The sequence below is a fragment of the Cynoglossus semilaevis genome, chromosome 4 (genome assembly GCF_000523025.1).
Source record: "Cynoglossus semilaevis isolate Cse_v1.0 chromosome 4, Cse_v1.0, whole genome shotgun sequence".
NCBI classification, from domain to species: Eukaryota; Metazoa; Chordata; class Actinopteri; order Pleuronectiformes; family Cynoglossidae; genus Cynoglossus; species Cynoglossus semilaevis.
This window is the reverse complement of record NC_024310.1, coordinates 1,304,035-1,324,122: the sequence shown is the minus strand read 5'-3', so window position 1 is coordinate 1,324,122 and position 20,088 is coordinate 1,304,035. Positions and strand designations below refer to the sequence as shown.

General features: G+C 43.2%; 1 protein-coding gene across 4 annotated transcripts in view; it reads right to left on the bottom strand.

The window, feature by feature from the left end:
* The window catches only part of kirrel3b (kirre like nephrin family adhesion molecule 3b), a 135,268-nt gene that overhangs the window by 23,748 nt on the left and 91,432 nt on the right, over positions 1–20,088 (bottom strand). For all 4 annotated transcript variants that reach the window (XM_025054872.1, XM_025054869.1, XM_025054870.1 and 1 more), the window contains exons 4-5: positions 14,709–14,866; positions 6,757–6,907 (exon numbers count right to left, since the gene is read on the bottom strand). In XM_025054872.1, the coding sequence (XP_024910640.1) occupies positions 6,757–6,907; positions 14,709–14,866 (309 nt within the window). The remainder of the gene's footprint in view (positions 1–6,756; positions 6,908–14,708; positions 14,867–20,088) is intronic.

Genomic DNA, 20,088 nt, shown 5'->3' with positions numbered 1-20,088 from the left:
GCGTGTCCGGGGGGGGGGGGTGGGGGGGAGGGGGGGGGGGGGGGGGGGAGGGGGTGAGTGGGGGGGTGGGTGAGGAGGAAAACTCCCTTTTACCCTGTTGCTCTGCAGATTCTTTGGTTGTGCTCAGCTGCCCCAAAGCTCCAGATATGGCCGTAGAGAGTGGCATTTGGAGAGAGAACACAGGCACAGACACACACACACACACACACCCAACCAACAGACTCATTTCCCTGCAGGACAGTTGTCCGCCACCTCCCCACCAACACTTCCACCTTCAAATCCATGATGTCCACCTGTGCCAAATCCCCCCAGGCCAGGAAAGAAAAACAACAGCATTGTTGATTCTGGAAGAATGAAGGCCAGAGTGAGCCAACAAGTCTGAGCAGAGCGGCCAACTGTGGGCCTCTGTGTTTGGATGAGTAAGTTGGGTTTTAAGAGCACAACAAAAGGAGCTGAGGAAGTGTGTTATAATGAAATAGAAACTGTTCTCCTGCCTTGAGCAGCAGCAGCAGCAGCAGTGGTGGTGGCAGCAGCAGCAGCGGCGGCGGCGTCGGCAGCAGCGTTAGCGAGGAGGGAGGTGTTTTTAGCATCACACGCAGTTAATTGTGTGGACAAAATTGTGGGCAGAATGAACCTCGGGGCAAAACGACAGATGTGGCATTGGTGGAGGTGGTAGTAAAATTCAGCAAGAAGCTAAAGAGTGAAAATAAAAAGGGAGGGAGGAGGGAGGAGGGAGGAGGGAGGAGGGGAGGGAGGAGGTGGCTGCATTAATAGCAACAACAATGTAATTCATCGCCTTTTTTCCCATCAGGCAGTATTTTAGGAACACTACGTTTTTTTCCCTGGACCTTCTGTAAAACCAGGCTCCAAATCTGTCTGTCAGCTCACATTAAAACCTCTAATTATTATTTATTATTATTTTTAATTTAGATTATTTAAATACAGACAATAACTTAAAATAAATTGTACCTCGCTAAGTTCACTGAGTTTAGGGAACACAAGTTACTGTAAAGCATTCCAGCCTGTAGGTGGCAGTAATGTACCTAAAGTTTTTTGGTTTTTTTTTGCCTGCCTGAAGAAGATGAACAGAATGCATTTAGTGATGTCTCTGCAGGAGAACGTTTCTTCAATATTGACACCTGAGCTAAAGTCTGAGAGGGAAACAGTGTCGCCATCCCATAATAAGACAAGACGACTGAGTCCATCACAGTATTGTGTCACTGTTTGCTCAGATCTGTGACGTCAGATCAGGTCTTCTTGGATTTAGGCGTCAAACAGGACATGGCTCGTTCACATTAGCAGAGTGTAGGGTGCTCAATATTGGGGGCGCAGGTGTGTCTTTAGCACATCCCACCACTATTATTTCCACAACTCTTTATATTCGCCGCTACATGATAGCATCAGTTAGCATTGACTTTCTATACAGCCAGTCAAAGGCATGTATAGACAACAGGCCCGTCACTCCCTTGACCTTTGACCTGTTGATTATGACAGATAATATAGTCCATCTGCTGCTCTGCTGTATAGAGGCTCCAGTACTTGGAGACATCAATACGCCGACGACGGTTGGATTCCTCAGCCTTAACAAGAGAGCCGTGGAGGGAGTGTGATAGTGGGGAAGGAGGATAATTACACTAATGAAACAAAAAGATGAATGATTGGGAAAAGGCTTGTTATATTTGGCCAACAGCTTCTGATGAGTTAGTTCAAAGTAGAGACCAGATGGTGGCTTTGAAAAAAAAAAAAAAAAAAAAAAAAAAAGGCTTCCAACTTCTGTCTGCTTCTGGAGGGAAATTGCGTATCCAAATAGTTTTTTTTTTTTTTTTTCGTTTCAAAAACCTCAATTTCCCATCTATCCGGGGTCACCGTAGACAGATGTTTTCCAACAGGAGCAGCCGGAATCTCCAGGAGTTCCAACAAACGCTGAAGGATAGGGAAGCTGTTTGAGGTTCCAACCAGCTGCTCGTGGCTTGTAGCCTTAGCAATATGGACAAACTGTCACACGAGTGCTGGAGTGGAACACTTCAGGGACGGATACGCTGCCTGACAGACTGCGCTTCCACTTATTGATCATCGTCATCTTTATCCATGACGAGGCTCAGGCTTCACTCGCTCTAACGAAGGCAGATGATGTTGGTTCTTTATGAAGTTGGCATGAAAAAAAAAAAAACAAAAACCCACAACATATGTACGAGGTCTCGGTGTTTCTGTGATCAGTGCTTTGGAACTGATATGGAACTGAAGTGGTGGAAGTTTGGAACATCAGATAAAACATCAATGATGGAGATGACTTTAAAATGTATCCGATCAGGTTGTTGAAGTTCTCCGAGCGTTCCTTAACCCTGTGTTCTTGTTCTCCTCCACTTTAGCCTCGGTGTTCCTCCTCCTCCTCTGTTGTGTGTCTGTGTGTGTGTGTGTGTGTGTCATTATCTAATTGATTAAGCAGAGAGAGCGTGAAGCTGAGCCAGCTTTCCAAAAAAAAAAAAAAAACCAAATCCTCCCCAACTGCACATCTGCATGTTCTTTATTAATTAGTCTCAACAAATGGCATTAATTTTTATCCCTCACATGGCTAAGCCTGTTTGCAATGCAAACACACACACACACACACAGAGAGAGAGAGAGAGAGAGAGAGAGAGAGAGAGTCTGTGTTCATCCCTGGTGCAGTCGTTTCCCACTTCATGCCTGGAAGTAGGAAATGATGTGGGGGCAATAATCTGCCGATAAGCAGCTGGACGCTGGGATGTCGGAGGAATATTTTAATAATATGAGAAGAGTGATACTCAGCAGGACACGGGACTGGACTGTAGTGGGAGAAACCTAATTCACTGCAGCGGGGGGGTAGTTTGGTGATTAAAGTCCAAAGGGTGTAATGCAAGTTAAGTCCTGCTGGTGAAGAAAACAACATCAGGGAGTCGCCACCCTTCTGCTATCAAATAATTACAGGCGTCTAATGGACCGGTCTGGACAATTGAAGTCAGCAGTCTGTCCCCCGTCTCTGCACCACCTCTGAGGACGGTTAGAAACACTTCTAATACACAACATCATCACTAAAGAAAAAAAAAAAATGAAATTAAATTGGATGCTAATTTCCGTAACCCTGCGGTCACACAGCGCCGTATCTAATTTTTGTAACCCTGCGGTCACACAGCGCCGTATGAATTTCAGTGCGAGAACGGAAATACCCAGGTTTGTGTTAGTGTTGTGTTAATGAGCTTTAAAGCCACGGAAAGAGGAAATGTGTTCATGGAACCTGTAGTGTATCAGTCTGTTCTGAGCTGCAGCTTTCTGTGTCTGTGTCTGTGTGGGGTTGATCTTTAGATGGAGCAGGAAAGGCATGGCCGCGATATAGAATATGTTTTTTTTTTCTTTTTATCTCATTAATACACGTAATTAGCCAAGCAGGAGAAAACGACTGAATGAGAGCGGGCGTTGAAGTCGGTTCCCACGCAGAAATCTGAATGAAATGACAAAGATCTGTGCAGGAGGTTCAGTTTCTGACTGTTTAATTATCTACATTTTAAAGAGGTATCATTTGGTAATTATGTAAAAAAAACTTTTGCTCGTCTGCGTTACTGTTTCTCCAGGATCAACTGTATGACTGGATGAGTCAGACTCAGCTGTTCACCGCCCACCGTCTGATGTAACGTTCTTTAGTTAGTAAACCTTGTTAGCTTAGCTTCAGTTGGTTTCTAATGGCAGCATGGATAGCTGTTGGTTTACCGTGGGAGCTCGCAGCTAATTAGACAAATGATGCAAAGTGTCTCACTTCCATGAAAGACTCTCAGCTTTTCTTCACTTGAAGTCAACTAAACCTAAACCTAAACTGCAGCCAAACTGATGACAGCGATGCAGGAAAAAAAAGTCACGTGAATTTTTATGAACATGTATGTGAATCAAAACTTTTCATCTCCACATTAATGCCTAGTTTGATCGATACGTTTTGATTTCATCCATTAGGTTTTACAACATGTGTGACTTCTCTATTGGCTCAAACAACAGTGATGTTGGCTTTGATGATGTGGCACATTCACTGTCATGATATAAAAAACAAAAACAAAAAAAGACCGGGCGACAACGCCATCATCGACACGCTCCATTACTTTGTTTCTGCTCCTCTGATTGGCTCGATGTCAATAATGTAACGAATGACGACGATGAACATTAGCATTGTTCAAGTGTCAATAATGTAACGAATGACGACGACGATGAACATTAGCATTGTTCAACTTTAGCCTGGTTTGTCAAAGGATTTGGATTTTAACTTGTGGTGGTACGCAGTGAAGTGATCTAATTGACAAACATGATATAAAGTGTCTAATTCATACTTGACTACAACAGTGACATCTGTTCACTGTTTGGGACTCGATACCTTTTTTTACTTCATGTTCACTTTTGAAATATTTGTATATTCCAGTCACAGTTTCTCAAATTTATTTTTCTACTTTTATTGTTGTAAACACCATTTCCTAAATTTTTCTGTTTTCGCCGCCTCATTTGCTTCACTTTAGAAGCCCAGATAATTGACGTGTTCTTCTGCAGCTTCATTATCCTACATTAAAAGCCGTTCCTCCGACACCTTCATTCCGCTCCCGTTTTGTGCTTCGCCAATATTTCAGCAGAGTCTTTGTGTTGTTGTTTCAATGATGCTTTTCTTTGGTTAAAAATAGAAGAGTGTTTACCCTTGAAAGCTGTCTTAAATCGTCCGGTTTCCTGAGCGTGTTGCAGATCTAGCCTCGTTCCGCTCTGACGTGTGAACACAACGTTTGCCAGTGGGGAGGCAGAAACGCAGTAAAGACGGGACGGTCAAGTCTTACTTATATTTCATAAACTGTCAGACGGTGCCTGAGAGAAGCGTTGCACTGATAGGCAGGGTGACGGCTGTCACCCGCTCCTAGAAAGGCTCGCTGAGGAAGTTGTCTCGTAGGCAGGAGAAAGACAGGTCGGAGATCCGTGTGCTGTGAAGAGGTAATTCACTGGCTGCTCTTACCTTTCACCACGCGTTGACAGCGGGTTTCCACCTGCGTATATTTACATCAGTCATAACAAAATCATCAAATGCATTTTTTAGAGGAACCCGACGGACTAGCGGCTCGTGTCTGTGCCTAGCGGCGAATAGATCACCAGATCACTGGGGTGATCCCTTAGCTCTGAGTGTGGATTATTGAGTGAACTCTTGGCACTTTGTGCCCACGGTTATGACTGTAAGGTGGGAATGGTTGGTGATCTCAGCTGTATGTTTAGTTTGCATGGTTAAAAAAGAACCGGGCAGCGTTTCAACCGCCGCCGCTGAGCATAAATCAAAGAAGACAGCAGTGGAATTAGGCTCCAAACACAAATGAATATTATTTAAAGAGCATCTTAATTTAGAAGTGCAACTTGGCAGAAACTCCAGAGTCTGTGCGGAACACTTTACCTGTCAAGACTAAGAAGTTCGGGGCGGGGAAGTGAAACCGGAGGAGGAAGGAAAAAAAGCAAAAAAAAAAAAAGTGAGCTTATCCTTCGAGAGATGATTTAAGATTTTGACAATTAGTTTTAGTTTGATCTCTCGCTGTGAGAAATGTTTTCTGGGGGGGATTTTAATTGAGCAAAAAGCAGACTCTTGGAATGCTTGTAAGGATTCTGCTGCATCCGTTTAACCACATCTTCAGATGAAGGGACGTTGCTCGGATGGTGAGCGTTTATCACCAACACATCATTATACACGGTGACAAATCATTTTACGTGTGGGCACGATTTCCTGTTTGACTGCAGGACAAAGAGACGACAGGGAGAAACTGCCAGGGCTGCAAACACTAACAACTGTTAATCATTTTTACTCCCGCGCTTGAGTTGGCCTGTTAGAGCTGCGGCCGCTCCTGCCATGCTTGCCTCTTGTGGCGTACATAATGAAAAGAATAGGACCGTCAGTCATAATGGCTCTCTAAATAGCATTTTCTGGTTTATTAGTCATACTTAATGGTGTTGAAGGGGCTGTGAGTGATGCAAAATCCCTTTGTTCTGAGTCCTTCCCTACGTGGACTGTGAATGCATGGTGATAAAAAAAAGATTCCTTGACAATCGGGGCTGTATGTGTTTTACACACTGGCCTTACTTTGTCTATATTGTGGGAGAATTGTGTGTGTGCTTTCAGCACAAAGATTGATGGCACAGGCAGCAGAATAAGAAAGGGGCGGAGACTGTGTCCACGCCGCCACATCCGGCAGGTACCGTAGCTGGACCAGAAAAACGACAGTCCCATTCTTTTAAGATGGACATCTGTGATATTTCACTGTGAGAAACCAAAACGCAATACATCGCAAGTCCGTCCACCCACCACCGACGACTGACAGTAGAATGGAAACCAATTTTTAAGAACCATCAGAGCCTGAAACGGTTGCCGTGTTTATTGTTTGTCATCTGTGCCTGGCCCTCGGTTTGTTGTTGGTGTAGGTGAGAAATTATTCGTGAAATCTAAAGGAATTCTAGAGTGTTTATCTGTGTGGAATTTTCATATTTGCTCAGGTGTGGTTTGGAGGATTTTATCGAGTTTCTGTTGGAGATCAAGTCTCGTGGCCAAAGACACAGATCTGAGTAGAAATGTTTGTTTGATTCTCTGTGTGTTGGCCTGCAACGGACTGGTAGTGACTCCAGGGGGTGCCCTAACTTTACTTCCCCACTTTTTTTGGTCCATAAAATGCATTGAAACATAAAAAACAAGACGTTCAAAAAACGGAGAGACAAACAGAGTTGGTTGTTTGAAGTTGGTTTACTCACGTTGGATGTCGATGGTGACGCTGGTCTCTTTGCCGTTGGGGACTGCCTTGTTGGAGGCCTTGCAGATGATCTGCTGCCCTGTCTCGATGTTGGTTGGTGAAAGGTAAAGAGTGCTGACGGTGCTTTCTCTCCTGCCGTCCCTCAGCAGCGTCTGGACGAGATAAAGAGCAACAAAGTCAAGGTCAGGAGGAATTTACTTTGTTAAAAACGTCAAGGTCAGGGTCAGGAGGAATTTACTTTGTTAAAAAAGTAATTTCATTGGATAATAAAAAAAGACACTCTATTAGCTTAAATTGGAAAGAAAAATGAACGGAGATGAAGCAAATAATTCATCAGATGAGGCGTAACACTAACGGTATAACTGAGAGAACTCTGCTCCACATCGAGCAGAGCCAAAGTCCGACTCCGTCCATGTCAGATTAAAAAGATAAAACATTTCCAAGGTTTGTTGTTTTGTCTGCAGAGCTGCGACACAAAGCACGGATTGTGGCGCTCTTACAGAGGAAATCAATCTCCTTTTTCAGTGCTCGTCCTCTGAGCCCTACATTGTAGCAGCCATCTGGAATCAGACGCCACTGCTCCGTGGCTTTTTACTCCCCCACTTGCTCAGGGGAGAACTTTGGGAGTTGGTGTTAAACAGCGTTGGACAGAAGAGAGAGTCAGTGACCAGAACAAATCGTGTTGGAAACTGGTCTCAGTTTGGTCGACCACAGAGTCAAGTTGAGTTTCTCTGAAGGAGGAGCCTGAGGAGATGGAGGTCATGGAAACAAATCCGTACTGACTTAGTGCTTTTGAGCCACATCGCAACTGTGCAAACATGCAACCATGTACAGTACTGCACAGATTCTGTTGGTGGTGGCCTGTGGTTCAGTGGAGCTCGGGTTCAAATCCTGTCTTGGTTTAGACTGTTGTTGTTGTTGTTGTTGTTGTTGTTGTTGTTGTTGTTGCTGCGGCCCCAGAAATCCTGTCCTTCTGATTGTTTACGACTTTCACTTATGCTATTACATAAAAACAAAACCCAAAGTTTTTGTCTTTCTTCGTAACATAACAGTAACTTCTAACAAAGATATTTTCAATTATTTCTTTTCTGCTAAAAACTGTTCGATCTATTTCCATTTCTGAAACTTCAAAACTGCACCATTTTCAAATCAGAACAATCTTTTTTTTCCACATAACTGAAGTCTGTCAAAATGTTTCGATGTACCTCAATCTGATGTTCTCTTTGAACCAAAACTGAACCAACATTTGATTAAAAAACAAAAACTCAATTTCATTCCTTTGAGACGAGGAAACGTGACTTGGCGCCTGAGACGTTCTGCAGCAGAAATTCTAGAGAAAAAGGAATTCACGATTCCAGTTTACAAATGTCTCAAGTCTTAAATTGAAGATACGTCGATAAATGTTTTTATACCTGTAAATAAATAGTGGCTGGATTTTTCTTACAACTTTTTGACTAACCCTCGTTAACAAGTGTATCTGGGTGAAGTTCGTAGTCGTAGGTGGCGCTCATACGCCTGTAGGTGGAGCCCTAATCTGAAGCAGAACACATTAGCTGTCAAGTACGAAACATGTCAACGTAATATCCTTCCTGACACGGTGGGGATTGTTTCCCTCGTCACCGCAGACCTGTCTGCAGTCATTAATCTGGAGGATGTTCTGTGGCTGCGCCACTTCACAAACTGATACATTTTCATATCTCCGCCCTGAGGCCACGGGAGGAGTTAGGAATGGGAGAAGTAACTTCATTTTTCCACATATTCATATATTCAAAGGTGCGTTATATGAATAGAGTTAGGAATGGGAGAAGTAACGAGATGGAGATGAAAGGAGTGGCTTCATTTTTCCACATATATTCAAAGGTGCGTTATATGAATCCTGCAGGGAGAAAATAAACTGTTGACAAAGCTGTGGAAAAAAACAAAACTAAAGAAACTGTTGACAAAGCTGTGGAAAAAAAACCTCCATAAAAACTGACAAAACTCCTGCTGCGACGTCGCCTGATTTTTGGAAAAAAAAGTTTTTTGGTTTTGTTTAATTCATCACGAGGAGATGCTAACCTAGGCTAGCTTGGGTATCCCTATTCTTACCTTTAGGAATAGCAACAGTAAGCTAACCATGACATCACTTCCTGCTGTTGAAGTTAAAACCGTCCAATAATATTTGAGCTTCCTGCCTGGACTCAAAACACCTTCGAGTTGGCAGGAAAATTCTTGGTGACAGGTGGAACAATCTACTGTCATGCCCCCCCCCAACACCCCCCACCCCCACTTCCCCACCCTCTCCTCCTCCGTCTATTGTACTGCAGTATTGCAGTACTAGTCCTTTGCTAATACTAATCCCCCAGGAAACAGCGTTGGTCACAGAACAGATACATTTAAAAAACATGTCGTTATCGGATTTTGAAATAATTCATTTATGTCGATGAGTTTTTTTTTTTAAATTTTTTAATTTAATGACTTGTCATTTATGTCACGTATCTTTGTCAAACATTTATCATAACAGAGAAGATGAAAGAGCAGCGTGAGAAGAAGGGAGATACGTGATTGGACACTGACAGGACGGAGATAAACGAGCTGAACCTCGTTTGTTCAGTGGATTCATTAGTCACATGAGCTTTAATGAGCTTTGAATATCTTTCTATCTCTCTTTTTTTTATGACTCGCTGATGGACCGACTGCAACGGCTCCGACGATGTGTCATAAAAGGCAACGTCGAGGCAACAGTTCCCAAAAGTACCCAGTACTGGGGCAAATGGTCTGCACCGTTGGGGGGTTTCTGGTGTTTTCAGTTGAAGGAACTTGGTCTCTTTTAGTATCATGTATTTGCTATTGATTGGGCTACATAGTGGAAAAGTGGCTAGTGATCCTGCCTTACAGCATCAAGGTCACCGGTTCAATTCCAGGTCTTTGTGTTCAGAATCATGCAGGATTAGATGAGGGTTTTTTTTTTCCCAGAACCTGAACCTACTTTTCTGAGGAATTCTGGGTTTGGCGTCACACGCCTAAGCCCCCGCCCCCATGATTTGGAATAAGCAGTAGGAGTGAAATAACTAACCAAATCCAACATGTAAGAAGTTCAGGGTTCCGACGTGAAAACAAACATCTCCGTAAACACGCCGCTGTGGCGACAACTTCTGAGGACAGTAAGGTCGTTTTTGTTTTTTTTGTTTTTTTGTTCTATTAATATTGACATGTCGAGGGTTTGGAGAATGTGAGGCTGAGGCTCAGACGTCAGGCACAGTCTGGTCGCTGAGCCTCCCCAACCTTAAATAAAGAGCCCGGTGATTCATCATCCCTCTGCAAAAGCAGCAGCGTGTTTGAGAAGTTGGAGTTGCTATATTGTTACTCAGCTGCTGTTGGGGAAGGTTCAGTGCACTGTGAGTGGGCGACACAGAGAGGGGGAGAGAGAGAGAGGGAGAGGGAGAGGGAGGGAGGGAGAGAGAAAGACGTGTAGGTGTGAGACGGTGAGGGCAGTGACTGGAGCGCAGAGATGGAAATTAGCCGTGTGCAGCTATACACTAACCATGTGGTGTATAAGGACTGTTAACATTTAATATGAGCCGCAGCTTTTCAAAACCAAAGACTCGTCGCTGCCTCTGCTGCTGCTGTCAGAAATAGCAGCAGCATCGGGAGAACGTATGTAATCACATTAATTTAACTTTCAACTTCAGAACCTTCTCACAGAATGATGGGAGTTTTTCTTTTTTTTTTTTTTTTCCACCTACCAAAAGGACACATTCAAATACGCTGAAAACATCTGCTGAGATGAGAAGCTGCTGCAGAGAAGGTTGTGGATGAGATGGAGCAGATTTTGACCACCTGTGCATAGAATCAGATACAGTAGAAAAGAAGAAGGAAAAAAAAAACCAAAAGCTACAGAAAAGAGCAGCGTGGAATAGAATAGAATAAACTAGAATATACAATCAAATGAAACTAGAACCAGGACGGAAATGAAGTAAGAGGATAGAATGGAACACAATAGAAAAGCATGGCCTAGAATAGAGTAGAATAGAACAGGCAGATTAAATTAAAATAGAATAGATTTTGGTTAGAATAGAACAGATTGATCTCTAAAATATCAGATTAATTTAGAAAAACAGAAAAACTAGAACATTCAGATGAAACTGTCATATAACTGGGAAAAAAGTGACAGTGACGTAGAGACGAGTCAAACAGACAGATGTAGAGTCAGATAGAATAGAAAAGTAAATCCTAATCTACTTCTAGAATATTCAGATTAATCAGTGAAGGTGGAGCTACTGTAGTAATGGAGAGAACTCTACTCTCAGTATTACTGCGTGTACTCTACCAGTATCTGTGGTACAGTAAACCAGCACTCAGGTACTGCAGTATTTTTATTTATTTTTCTGTCTATTTACAGAATTTAAACGTGGAGTTGCTGAGACGTACACGTTGAAAATCCCATGTTTCCTTTTATGCTCATTAAATGTCAGCGTCACCTCAAATGTCACGTGACGCGACCAGAGATGAAAAGAAACCAGCGAGACCAGCTGGTATGCAGCGCAGTCGTCGTAATTAGGAGTTTTCCAGAGACGCCGTTAAAATTCATCAGGAAAAAAAAAAAAAAAACCTGATCATTTACACACAGATCATTTCCTGTCTTGTTCTGACTGGATGTAAACTCCGGGAATATATATATATTTTTCTTTTTTTTTCCATATTTTTTCTCCCAGTGTCCTCTGAGTCTTTTAGTGCTACAGCACTGGTCATCAACTGGTGGCTCGCAGACCAAATCCTGCCCACAAAACTGTCCAATCTGGCCCGCATAGGATTCCAAAATAAACATCCACCAATAATGTTTGACAAAAATCTAATTTCAACATCGGTGACCTTTTTACTAAAATTACCTTAAAAAGAAAAGATAAAAAAAATTCTATAAAGAAAAGTTTTTAGCTACTTTTATTCCACATTTATTTTTGCCCTTTCTGCTGTGAATCTAAAAATGACTATGATTTAATATTTACTGAAACTGAATATTAAACCCACAGATCATACTTTCTGCTATTTTAATAAAACAGTTTTTGTGATGAATTCACTGTTTATATTATATAAATATATATATTTAGAGCTCGAATAAATTTTACTGAATCTCTGTGATTTGCTGGTTCTTCAGGGACTAAAGAGTTTATTATAGTCATTTTTAACCGGCGTTTTATTTTGAAATTCTTTTTTTTTTTCATGCCTGGTTCCAATAATAACGTGACATCTGTGGACAGTGAGGCCGCGTTTGTCCAGCGTTCTCCTCCTTTATGTTCTGACTTTCAGATGATTTTTTTTCACCTTGTTCTTTGTTGGAGGATTAAACACTTTTGTGTTTCGTTTTTTTTATTTTTTTATTTTTTTCACTGCTTCAGCATTTGGGTTTCGCCTCAACGTTGCATTTCCACTGTTGTGTCTAAATGAACAAGTAACAGAAAAGAAGAAATCAATGTTAACGTCGCTGAAAATAATTTAATTTGTTTAAGCGAAACATCGATGGCTGGTTTCCTGGGGTGAACGCAGTGAAAGTCATTTCTTTTAGCTCACAATTTCAACAGTGGGGCAAAAGAAGTGGATTCTTTTATTAAATTGGAACAAATGCATCGGAGCTGAAAGAACTGCTGTCTCTGTGTGTGTCTGTACACACACACACACACACACAGGTGTTAATAATAACTGCAACTTCACCTGAGGGTTTTGATAAGTAGTAGAATTTTACTGCAAACAGTATCATAAAGAAAATGAGCAAACTCCCAGACTCCCTCACCCCCCCTCACCCCCCCTCACCCCCCCTCACCCCCCCTCACCCCCCCTCACCCCCCCTCACCCCCCCTCACCCCCCCTCACCCCCCCTCACCCCCCCTCACCCCCCACTCCCTCACCTCAGACACCTCAGACTGGGCTGCAGCTGCAGCTACTGTCCTGGACAACTGCCACGGAGCAGATGGAGTTGAAGTGTTCGGGGACAGAGAGACGGTTTTCGCTGCCAGTTTTCCTGAGTTTTGAACTCTTCACCTCTCGGTGCCGCTTCACGTTGAGCTTCTTTAACTGTGATTCATGACAGAATTACACTGATGTGACGAAGTGCGTTCATGTTGGATGATGCTGATGCTCAGACTTTGTCAAACTGAGGCCCACAGGTGTGAGGTGTTTATCGTCAACCGTCCTGAAAGGTCGGCTCCGTGACCTCTGGGCCACATCTGGTCGTGTTAGTGAGTGCAGGTAGAAGACAGCCGTCAGTGCTGAGGATAATGTTTACCAAAATGTCCCCGTTGTCCTCTTCACCCCCTCCTCCAAAAAGAGCCATCTCCCTGTAATTGAACCCGTTGGTCTTTAACGGTTGGCAGTAGCAGTAGGAGGAGCGAGGGCTGCGCTCGGGCTGCGCTCGGGCTGCGCTCGGGCTCAGAGCAGGCATCTCAACATCCATCATCCACCAGCACAGAATGTCCCCACATCTGCCGCCGCTCTGAGAGGAAGTGGAGGCACAGGAAGCTCGCCGCTCTCCGCCCACCATTAGCGAGTGGCACCTCCAGCAATCACTTTATTCAAATTGGCCTGGTGCCGCACACCGTCCAATCAATGGCATTTATCTCGTCTTTGAAGAAAGCCGATAATGAGACGGAGCGGCGCAGGGAAGGAGGGAAAACACGGGGGGCGGGGCTAGCCTGGTGTCTTGTCTATTTATGTCCTTTGTCTAATTGGAAATGGAACATGACGGCGGTGACTGCATAATTAGCCTGCGTGGCTCGTGTGTCTGTCAAGTGTTTGAATCCCAGCGCCGTGACAACTTTTCAACTCTTTTATCAGAGTTGGAACTTGACGTTCCATCGACAGGAACCGGTTCTATTCAGGTCCGTCTTTTATACTCAACCAGATGCATCACGTCTCCAGTGAATGTGAGTTTCTCCAAGGCGATCAAACCGCTGAAAGGCCGCCTGAGACGGAGTGACTCATGCTAACAGTTGGTCCAGATGACTCAGATATAACCACATCCTTCAGCTGCGGAACTGCAGTACATCAGAACTGCAGTACATCAGAACTGCAGTACATCAGAACCCAAACCTGTCACTCATTAGAAAACTGTTAAATATGAAACGACTTTCTAAGAACCGCTGACCATCACATGGGTTAAGCAACAAATTAGCAAGTCATCATGTAAAAAAAACAAACAACCCCCCCCAACTTGGTGACTGAGTGACCCCTCGCCCCCCCCCAGAACCCTCATGTCCTCCATTATGATTTGAAAACTGTCCATTTCACATTTATTCCCTCCGTACGTCTCTCTGTACTTCAGCTCCTCGTTGTCTCTGTGAACAGCTGTTCAGTGTCTACGACAAATATTTGCATACGTGAAGATATTACCACGAGTGGTATCTGAAGGAGTACATGAGTACGTGAGTACGTGTACTCCAAGGCCAGGTGTTAAACATCGAGCTGTGAAGCCGTGCGTTCCTGTCATGTAGACGAGTGGAACTGCAGCTCAGCGACACGTCAGGAGACCAGGAGTGGATCTGAGATGTTCCACAGTTCTTGGTTCTGGAGAAGACACTCGGAGAACAGTGTAACAGTGTAACAGCGTAACAGTGTAACAGTGTAACAGTCGCTGTAACAGGTGTCACCGGAGCTGCTGCAGAGGTTTACAGCAGAGCAGGACTTTAAAAGTAAAGAGTAGAATTTATTTTCTTCACTCTGTGTTGCATTGTGGAAAAAAAATAATCAATGAAGGCCCAGCTCCTCAGAGAGCGCCCCCTGGCCTAGCACTTCCTGTCCTCTCCTTCTCCTTCTTCCACCTCAGTTAAGTCAGGTCCTCCTCTTGTTCGTCGCTTTGATCCAAAGCGTCGGCTAAATCCATAAATGTAAATATAAATATATATTCCCAGACGTGGCCCTCCTCCCACGCCGCTCCAACACCGTTTGATTCCCAGCCGCTATGACACACAGCTCCAGGCTTACCTTGGAGTACATGGCTCCATTAAGGACCTCTCCGTTGCGGATCCAGATGATGGAGGCTGCAGGCTTGGCGTTGTCGGCGTGGCAGGTCAGATTGAGCGGATCCCCGGCCCTCAGACTCACCACGGGCCCCCCGCTGATGACGGGGTCCTCCGGGGGCACTGGAGGAACAGACGGAGGGAAAGGCAGAGTTAGAGCCTTATGATGAACATATAGTAATGAATGGAGCGCTTAGTTTCAGCCAATCAATACGCGGCGTGCAGTTCACTCCAAATATCAACCATTAGTAGCATTTAATTGAGGTTTTGAATCGATGGAGTGTTGTTTTGTTGTGTGCAGGTTACTGAACCCACATCGTACAGAAGTCAGTCCACGGCTGCGTTTGAATTATAGACGAGGCCCAGTCAAAATGTTTCCAGACAAATTCAAATGACAGAAATTTTTATCTTGTTAAAATAACAAAATAATGTCTCTAGGTGACCTCTGTTCCAACTCTTCTTCAAACTTGATTTCCGTTTGTGATTTTTCTTTTTGTCTCGTGATTCTTGGGGATGTCTTTCACGTCTTTTCGCCTCGTCCAATGACTGTAATCACATTCCTTCCAGATGTTCTTTCAGAAAAGAAAAAAAATGTTTTTTTACAAATCTTGACTAAAATTCTGCCTCTCGTTTGCATTTTGTTAAAAATTCAAAGTTAGCTTTGGCTGTGTTTTTTTTTGTAGGATCTCAAAAGCAGTTTTAAACTGGACTCGCCTCAAATACAAGTATTTTTCGTAGGATGTTTTAGTGAATTAAATCTCAAACGACGACATCTGTTTTGAAACTTCTTAACCAACCCTTGTGTGCACATATTTACTTTCTAATAAATGTGTTGTGGTAAGAAATGGATCACACAGTCGGTGTTGTTTGTCTGGGGAAGTTATTCCCTCAGTGAGAAATAGATTTCCTTGTGTGGCTGGTGTGTATTTTCACTCCCACAACACATTAAACAGGAGACGGCATGAATATCTCAATATGTCTGCCATCAGTCACAGCAGTTGTGATTTCCTAATTACACACACAAAAATTTATCAACCCCCTCCAGTTCTCTCTTCAGACAAGAATTTTTTTTTTTTTTTTTTTTTAAATCTGTTCTATATATGTGCTTCTTAATGGCTCTGATCACAGCGCTATTCCTGTTATGCCCACGAGCTTGGTTTCTTTTTCTTTCGTTCTTTTTCTTTTTTTTTTTTTTTCAACCTAAAACGCAGTAAATTATTGATTGACCCCGGTCCTCATTACAATTCAGATCTGGGCCACGGTGAAATCAAAGGCTCGGGGCAGCTGCCATATTCCCCGACAAAAGCGTCATAATTGGAAGGAAGCTTGTTACCAAAGATTTATGTTGTCAGACAGGACGGCCATGAGTGGAAAGGAGGAAGAAGATTTAATTCAGGGCACTGTTTTGTAAATTTAATGACACTGAGTATAAAAGGCCTGTTTTATAGACGACATAAATGAGGCGACGGCATCGCTGCACTGTCAGAGCCCGCTCACAAAAAAAAAAAGGTTTATTTATCGACTGAAGTTGGCGTGGGACAATATTATTTCAGTGTTTTTCACTTTAAAACTCAATCTTTTACCAACTCTGCCTCACTATACACTACAACACTTTGTCTTTATCTGGTGATATGCAGCGATACTAACGGCACGACGATACATTGAGGACAACACTGGAACAGAGGGATTGAGTTTATTGCAGATTAAGAATCTCTTGTTTTACTGGACGTCTTTGAGAACGTTTGCTCTCCACCCAGGATGAAGTCATCTTGTTTTTTAAGCGCTGTCTGATAAGTGTGCAAAGGTTGACATTTCATTTTTTTTTTCTTCTCTCGTGACTAACGCTTTTAAAGCACAACATTTTTGACTACGAACTTGACAAATGTTTGTTTGTGCAGCCCGTCAGGCTGCGGAATCATAATCACCACACATTTCCACTGACTAAGAGCTGAATCAGACCAGTGTGAGAACAGTGAAGTATGAGAACGCAGACGTATTTGAATAATGAAAAAGAAAAATGACCAGATGGTCCGACAGTTTTTTGTCATGTCCCAGATAATTCACGCAGCGGTTTCTTGTGTTAAGTTTGAGATGAAGTTTTTTTATTTAAACTGATTTCCTTTTCTCTGGTCTCAGTTCATTTGAGATGGTCAGAGGTCAGGGCTACAGTGAGAAGGTGAACACCTACTACTGGATATAAGGTCAGGAAGAAAACTAGTCTCTGCGAGAATGACTGTACATCAAACTGAACATTTCAATTTCCTTCAACTCTTTTAAGAGACTCTCAGGTCCTTCATGTCGTTTGATTCTTCAAGTCCTCTAGGTGTAGTTTAAGTCTTCAAGTCCTTTAAGACCTTCATCCCTTCATGTCATTTAGGATTTTAACTTCTTTGTTTAAATCTTTTAAGCACTTTATTTCCTCTAACTCTTTCAGAGCCAGGTCTTTAAAATCCTTCGTCTCCTTTAAGTCCATTAAACCTTTGAGGTACTTCACATCTTCCTCCTTCAAGTATCTTAAGTCCTTTAACTTCTTCTGGCTCCTTCAGTGCTTCCAGTGCTTTTAGTTTTTTTTAGTATTTAAGTATTTTAAGCCTTTAAGTCCTTTGAACACCTTAGGCACCGGATGTCTTTTAACCTTTTAAACGTTTGAGTCCATTAAGCAGGTTAAAGGGCCAGGACTGTTCTTTGAGATCACAGGTCACTAAAACTCAATCAAAGATTTCTGCCATGCAAAAAATGAAAGTCTCTGGGAGATTTCCCTGCAGTGATGGAAAAGTTCACGTACATGAAAAAAAGGAAGTGGTGAGTTCTGTGTCGTACCATGGGCCTGGAGTTGTCCCTATAGGAGACTCCGCTCTGGGCAGTTGGACTTAGAGGTCAAGGACATTTGGAGCTCTGCTCCATTCTTTCATGTTCTTCATTGTTTTTTGTTTTTGTCTTTGACCAGACCGGAACATTTCAGTGTCAGAAACACAGGGATAGTTTGGGTTTTTTTTTTCCAGAACATTTCCATCCATCCTCAAACTCCATTGTGTTCTGACACAGCTGCCTCAGGTAACGTAGCGTTTTGACCTGAGATATTTTAGAATAAAGAACAATACCAGGCACAACACGGTGGTGCTGCGTAAACGATGCCAACTGGAGGTGGAACAAAAAACCCTTGGTAGCCAATAAACCAGCGAGTTAAAGAGGACAGACCTATAACAGGGAGCGAGGCCCAGAATGAAGCGGAAGACAGACTGCTGAAGTCTTAACTCCCACTCGGGGATAAAGATGATTTGTCAAGTGTCTCTCCCAGAGCAGAGTGTTTTCTACGCTTTTCTGTGGACCTGAAGCCATGCACTGATCTGTCCCCCCCCCGCCGGCCCCCCTCTTATGACCACCAAGTCTTACATTTATGTAGAGGCCAAGCCTTGAACTTGAATCAGCCGTCATTACGACTGGGCTGTTTGCTAACTCTGCAGTCCCTAATGGTTCTAAATGAGCTCTTTACTGCAGCCGTTCCATGGACTTGGCATAAGTAGTGTGGTCAGTCGTACAGATTGATTGTTCCTCTTTAATTACAGGGCTAAGTCACTACACACCCCACTCCACTCACTGCTTTGTTTGTTTGTTTTTTTGTTGTTTTTTCTGCTGGTTATAATCTAATGACATTCAACACATTTTTGTTTCCTCTCCTTAAACAAACAAACACTGTTGGGATGCATGAGCACACACGCTAATGTCACATTGTAGCCCTATAAATATCAAGAAAATAATTTTAGTTTTTTTTTTTTTTGGTGCACTAGTTGTGGTCATTAGAAGTTTATGGCCACGTTTTTATGGTAGCTTTTTTATTGAGTTCTCTGGCTGAGAATGTGATTGGGTTAAATGTGGAAGTTGTCCTTGTTGGATGGATGATTGGAAAATGTTACCGTCGGGAGTTTTAAAGGACGATAAACTCAGAGGGTCTGAGGGTCTGAGGGTCTGATAAGACACCGTGCCTCAGATCAGTGTGTTGTACTCGTGTTGTATCCACCAGTATTTAATAGTTTTGTGTAACGTGGGTTAATTAAGAAACATTTTTGTCTTTGACTTGAAAGTGAATCCGTAAGATACTTTAAAATAAAATATTGAACAAAACAAAAGAACCAACACGGAAGAAACCACTAAAGAGGCGAGCCTTCCCCCAAAACTAAAACATTCAGGGAATTCATCGCGACGACAGAAGCCAATGGAAAATAATCCATCTTGAGTTCAGTCGCAGCTCGTGTTTCCATCGCTCCCTGTGGCCGATGGTGAACTTGCTGAGTTTTCCAGGTCAAACCAATATTTGGTGAAACCTTCCAAAGCAGCAAATGTAATCTCACAGCCTCCCCAGCTCTGCTGGAGCAGGAGCAGGAGCAGAGAAGAAGTAGAAGAAGAAGAAGGGGGAAAAAAAAGCAATTTGGAGTCAAATGAATAAGAGTGGCCTCCTCACAAGGATGGGGGGGGGGGGGGGGCATGTATCTCCCATAGTGCTGTGCTGTCGGCGAACGTGGCCTGAACAACAATGAGCTTGGAGCCTTGTCTGTCTATAGTCGCACGGGCCGCCTGTCACCCCGACGCCACAGCTTGAGCAGTTTGTGATAGATAGATTAGACGCAGAAAATAAAAGAGAAAAAGCAGCAGCATAGGTGAAAAGCAGAGACATGTGAGGCTCGCTGGCCCAAATCAATGGTCCTCTTCAAGCGCTGTCATCGTACATCTGTTTGTGAGCAGCACAGAAGACATGAGAGAGTGGAGGAGTGGAACAACTGAAGAAAATGTGAAACGAGATAAACACTCAGAATCATTTGACTCTCTGCAGCAGAATAGCAGATGGCAGACACAAACAGTATGGCAGGCAGGCAGGCAAGAAAGAAAGTCAAAAAAGAAAAAAAAAATAGTAGCAGAGGATTGATTTGTAGAGAGGGAAGAAGAAAAAAATAAATAAGAGGAAGGTAGCTGTGTGTGTGCAGCGACGGTGGGACGGAAATCTGTAAGAAGCAGGTAGAGGGAGGATTTAAATGAATCATATATAGGAGCCACAGTTTGTGAGCGCTGCGACACGTAAACACTGATGTGTCACGATTTAACAAACAAACAAACAAACAGTGAGGAAACAGCAGCGAGGGTGGACAGGAAGCAGACGTGGGTTTGGAAGAGCCACGCACATCCTCAAAAAGCAGCTGTACACAGATGTGAGGGCGGGGGGTGGGGTGGGGGGTGACATACCCCATCGTACTCGTTACCTACATTGTGTGCATTTGTTTGTGTGTATTGTAGTGTTTCAAGATGCATGTGTGTTTGATTCAGGGTTAAAAAAAAAAACAAAACTTAAATTT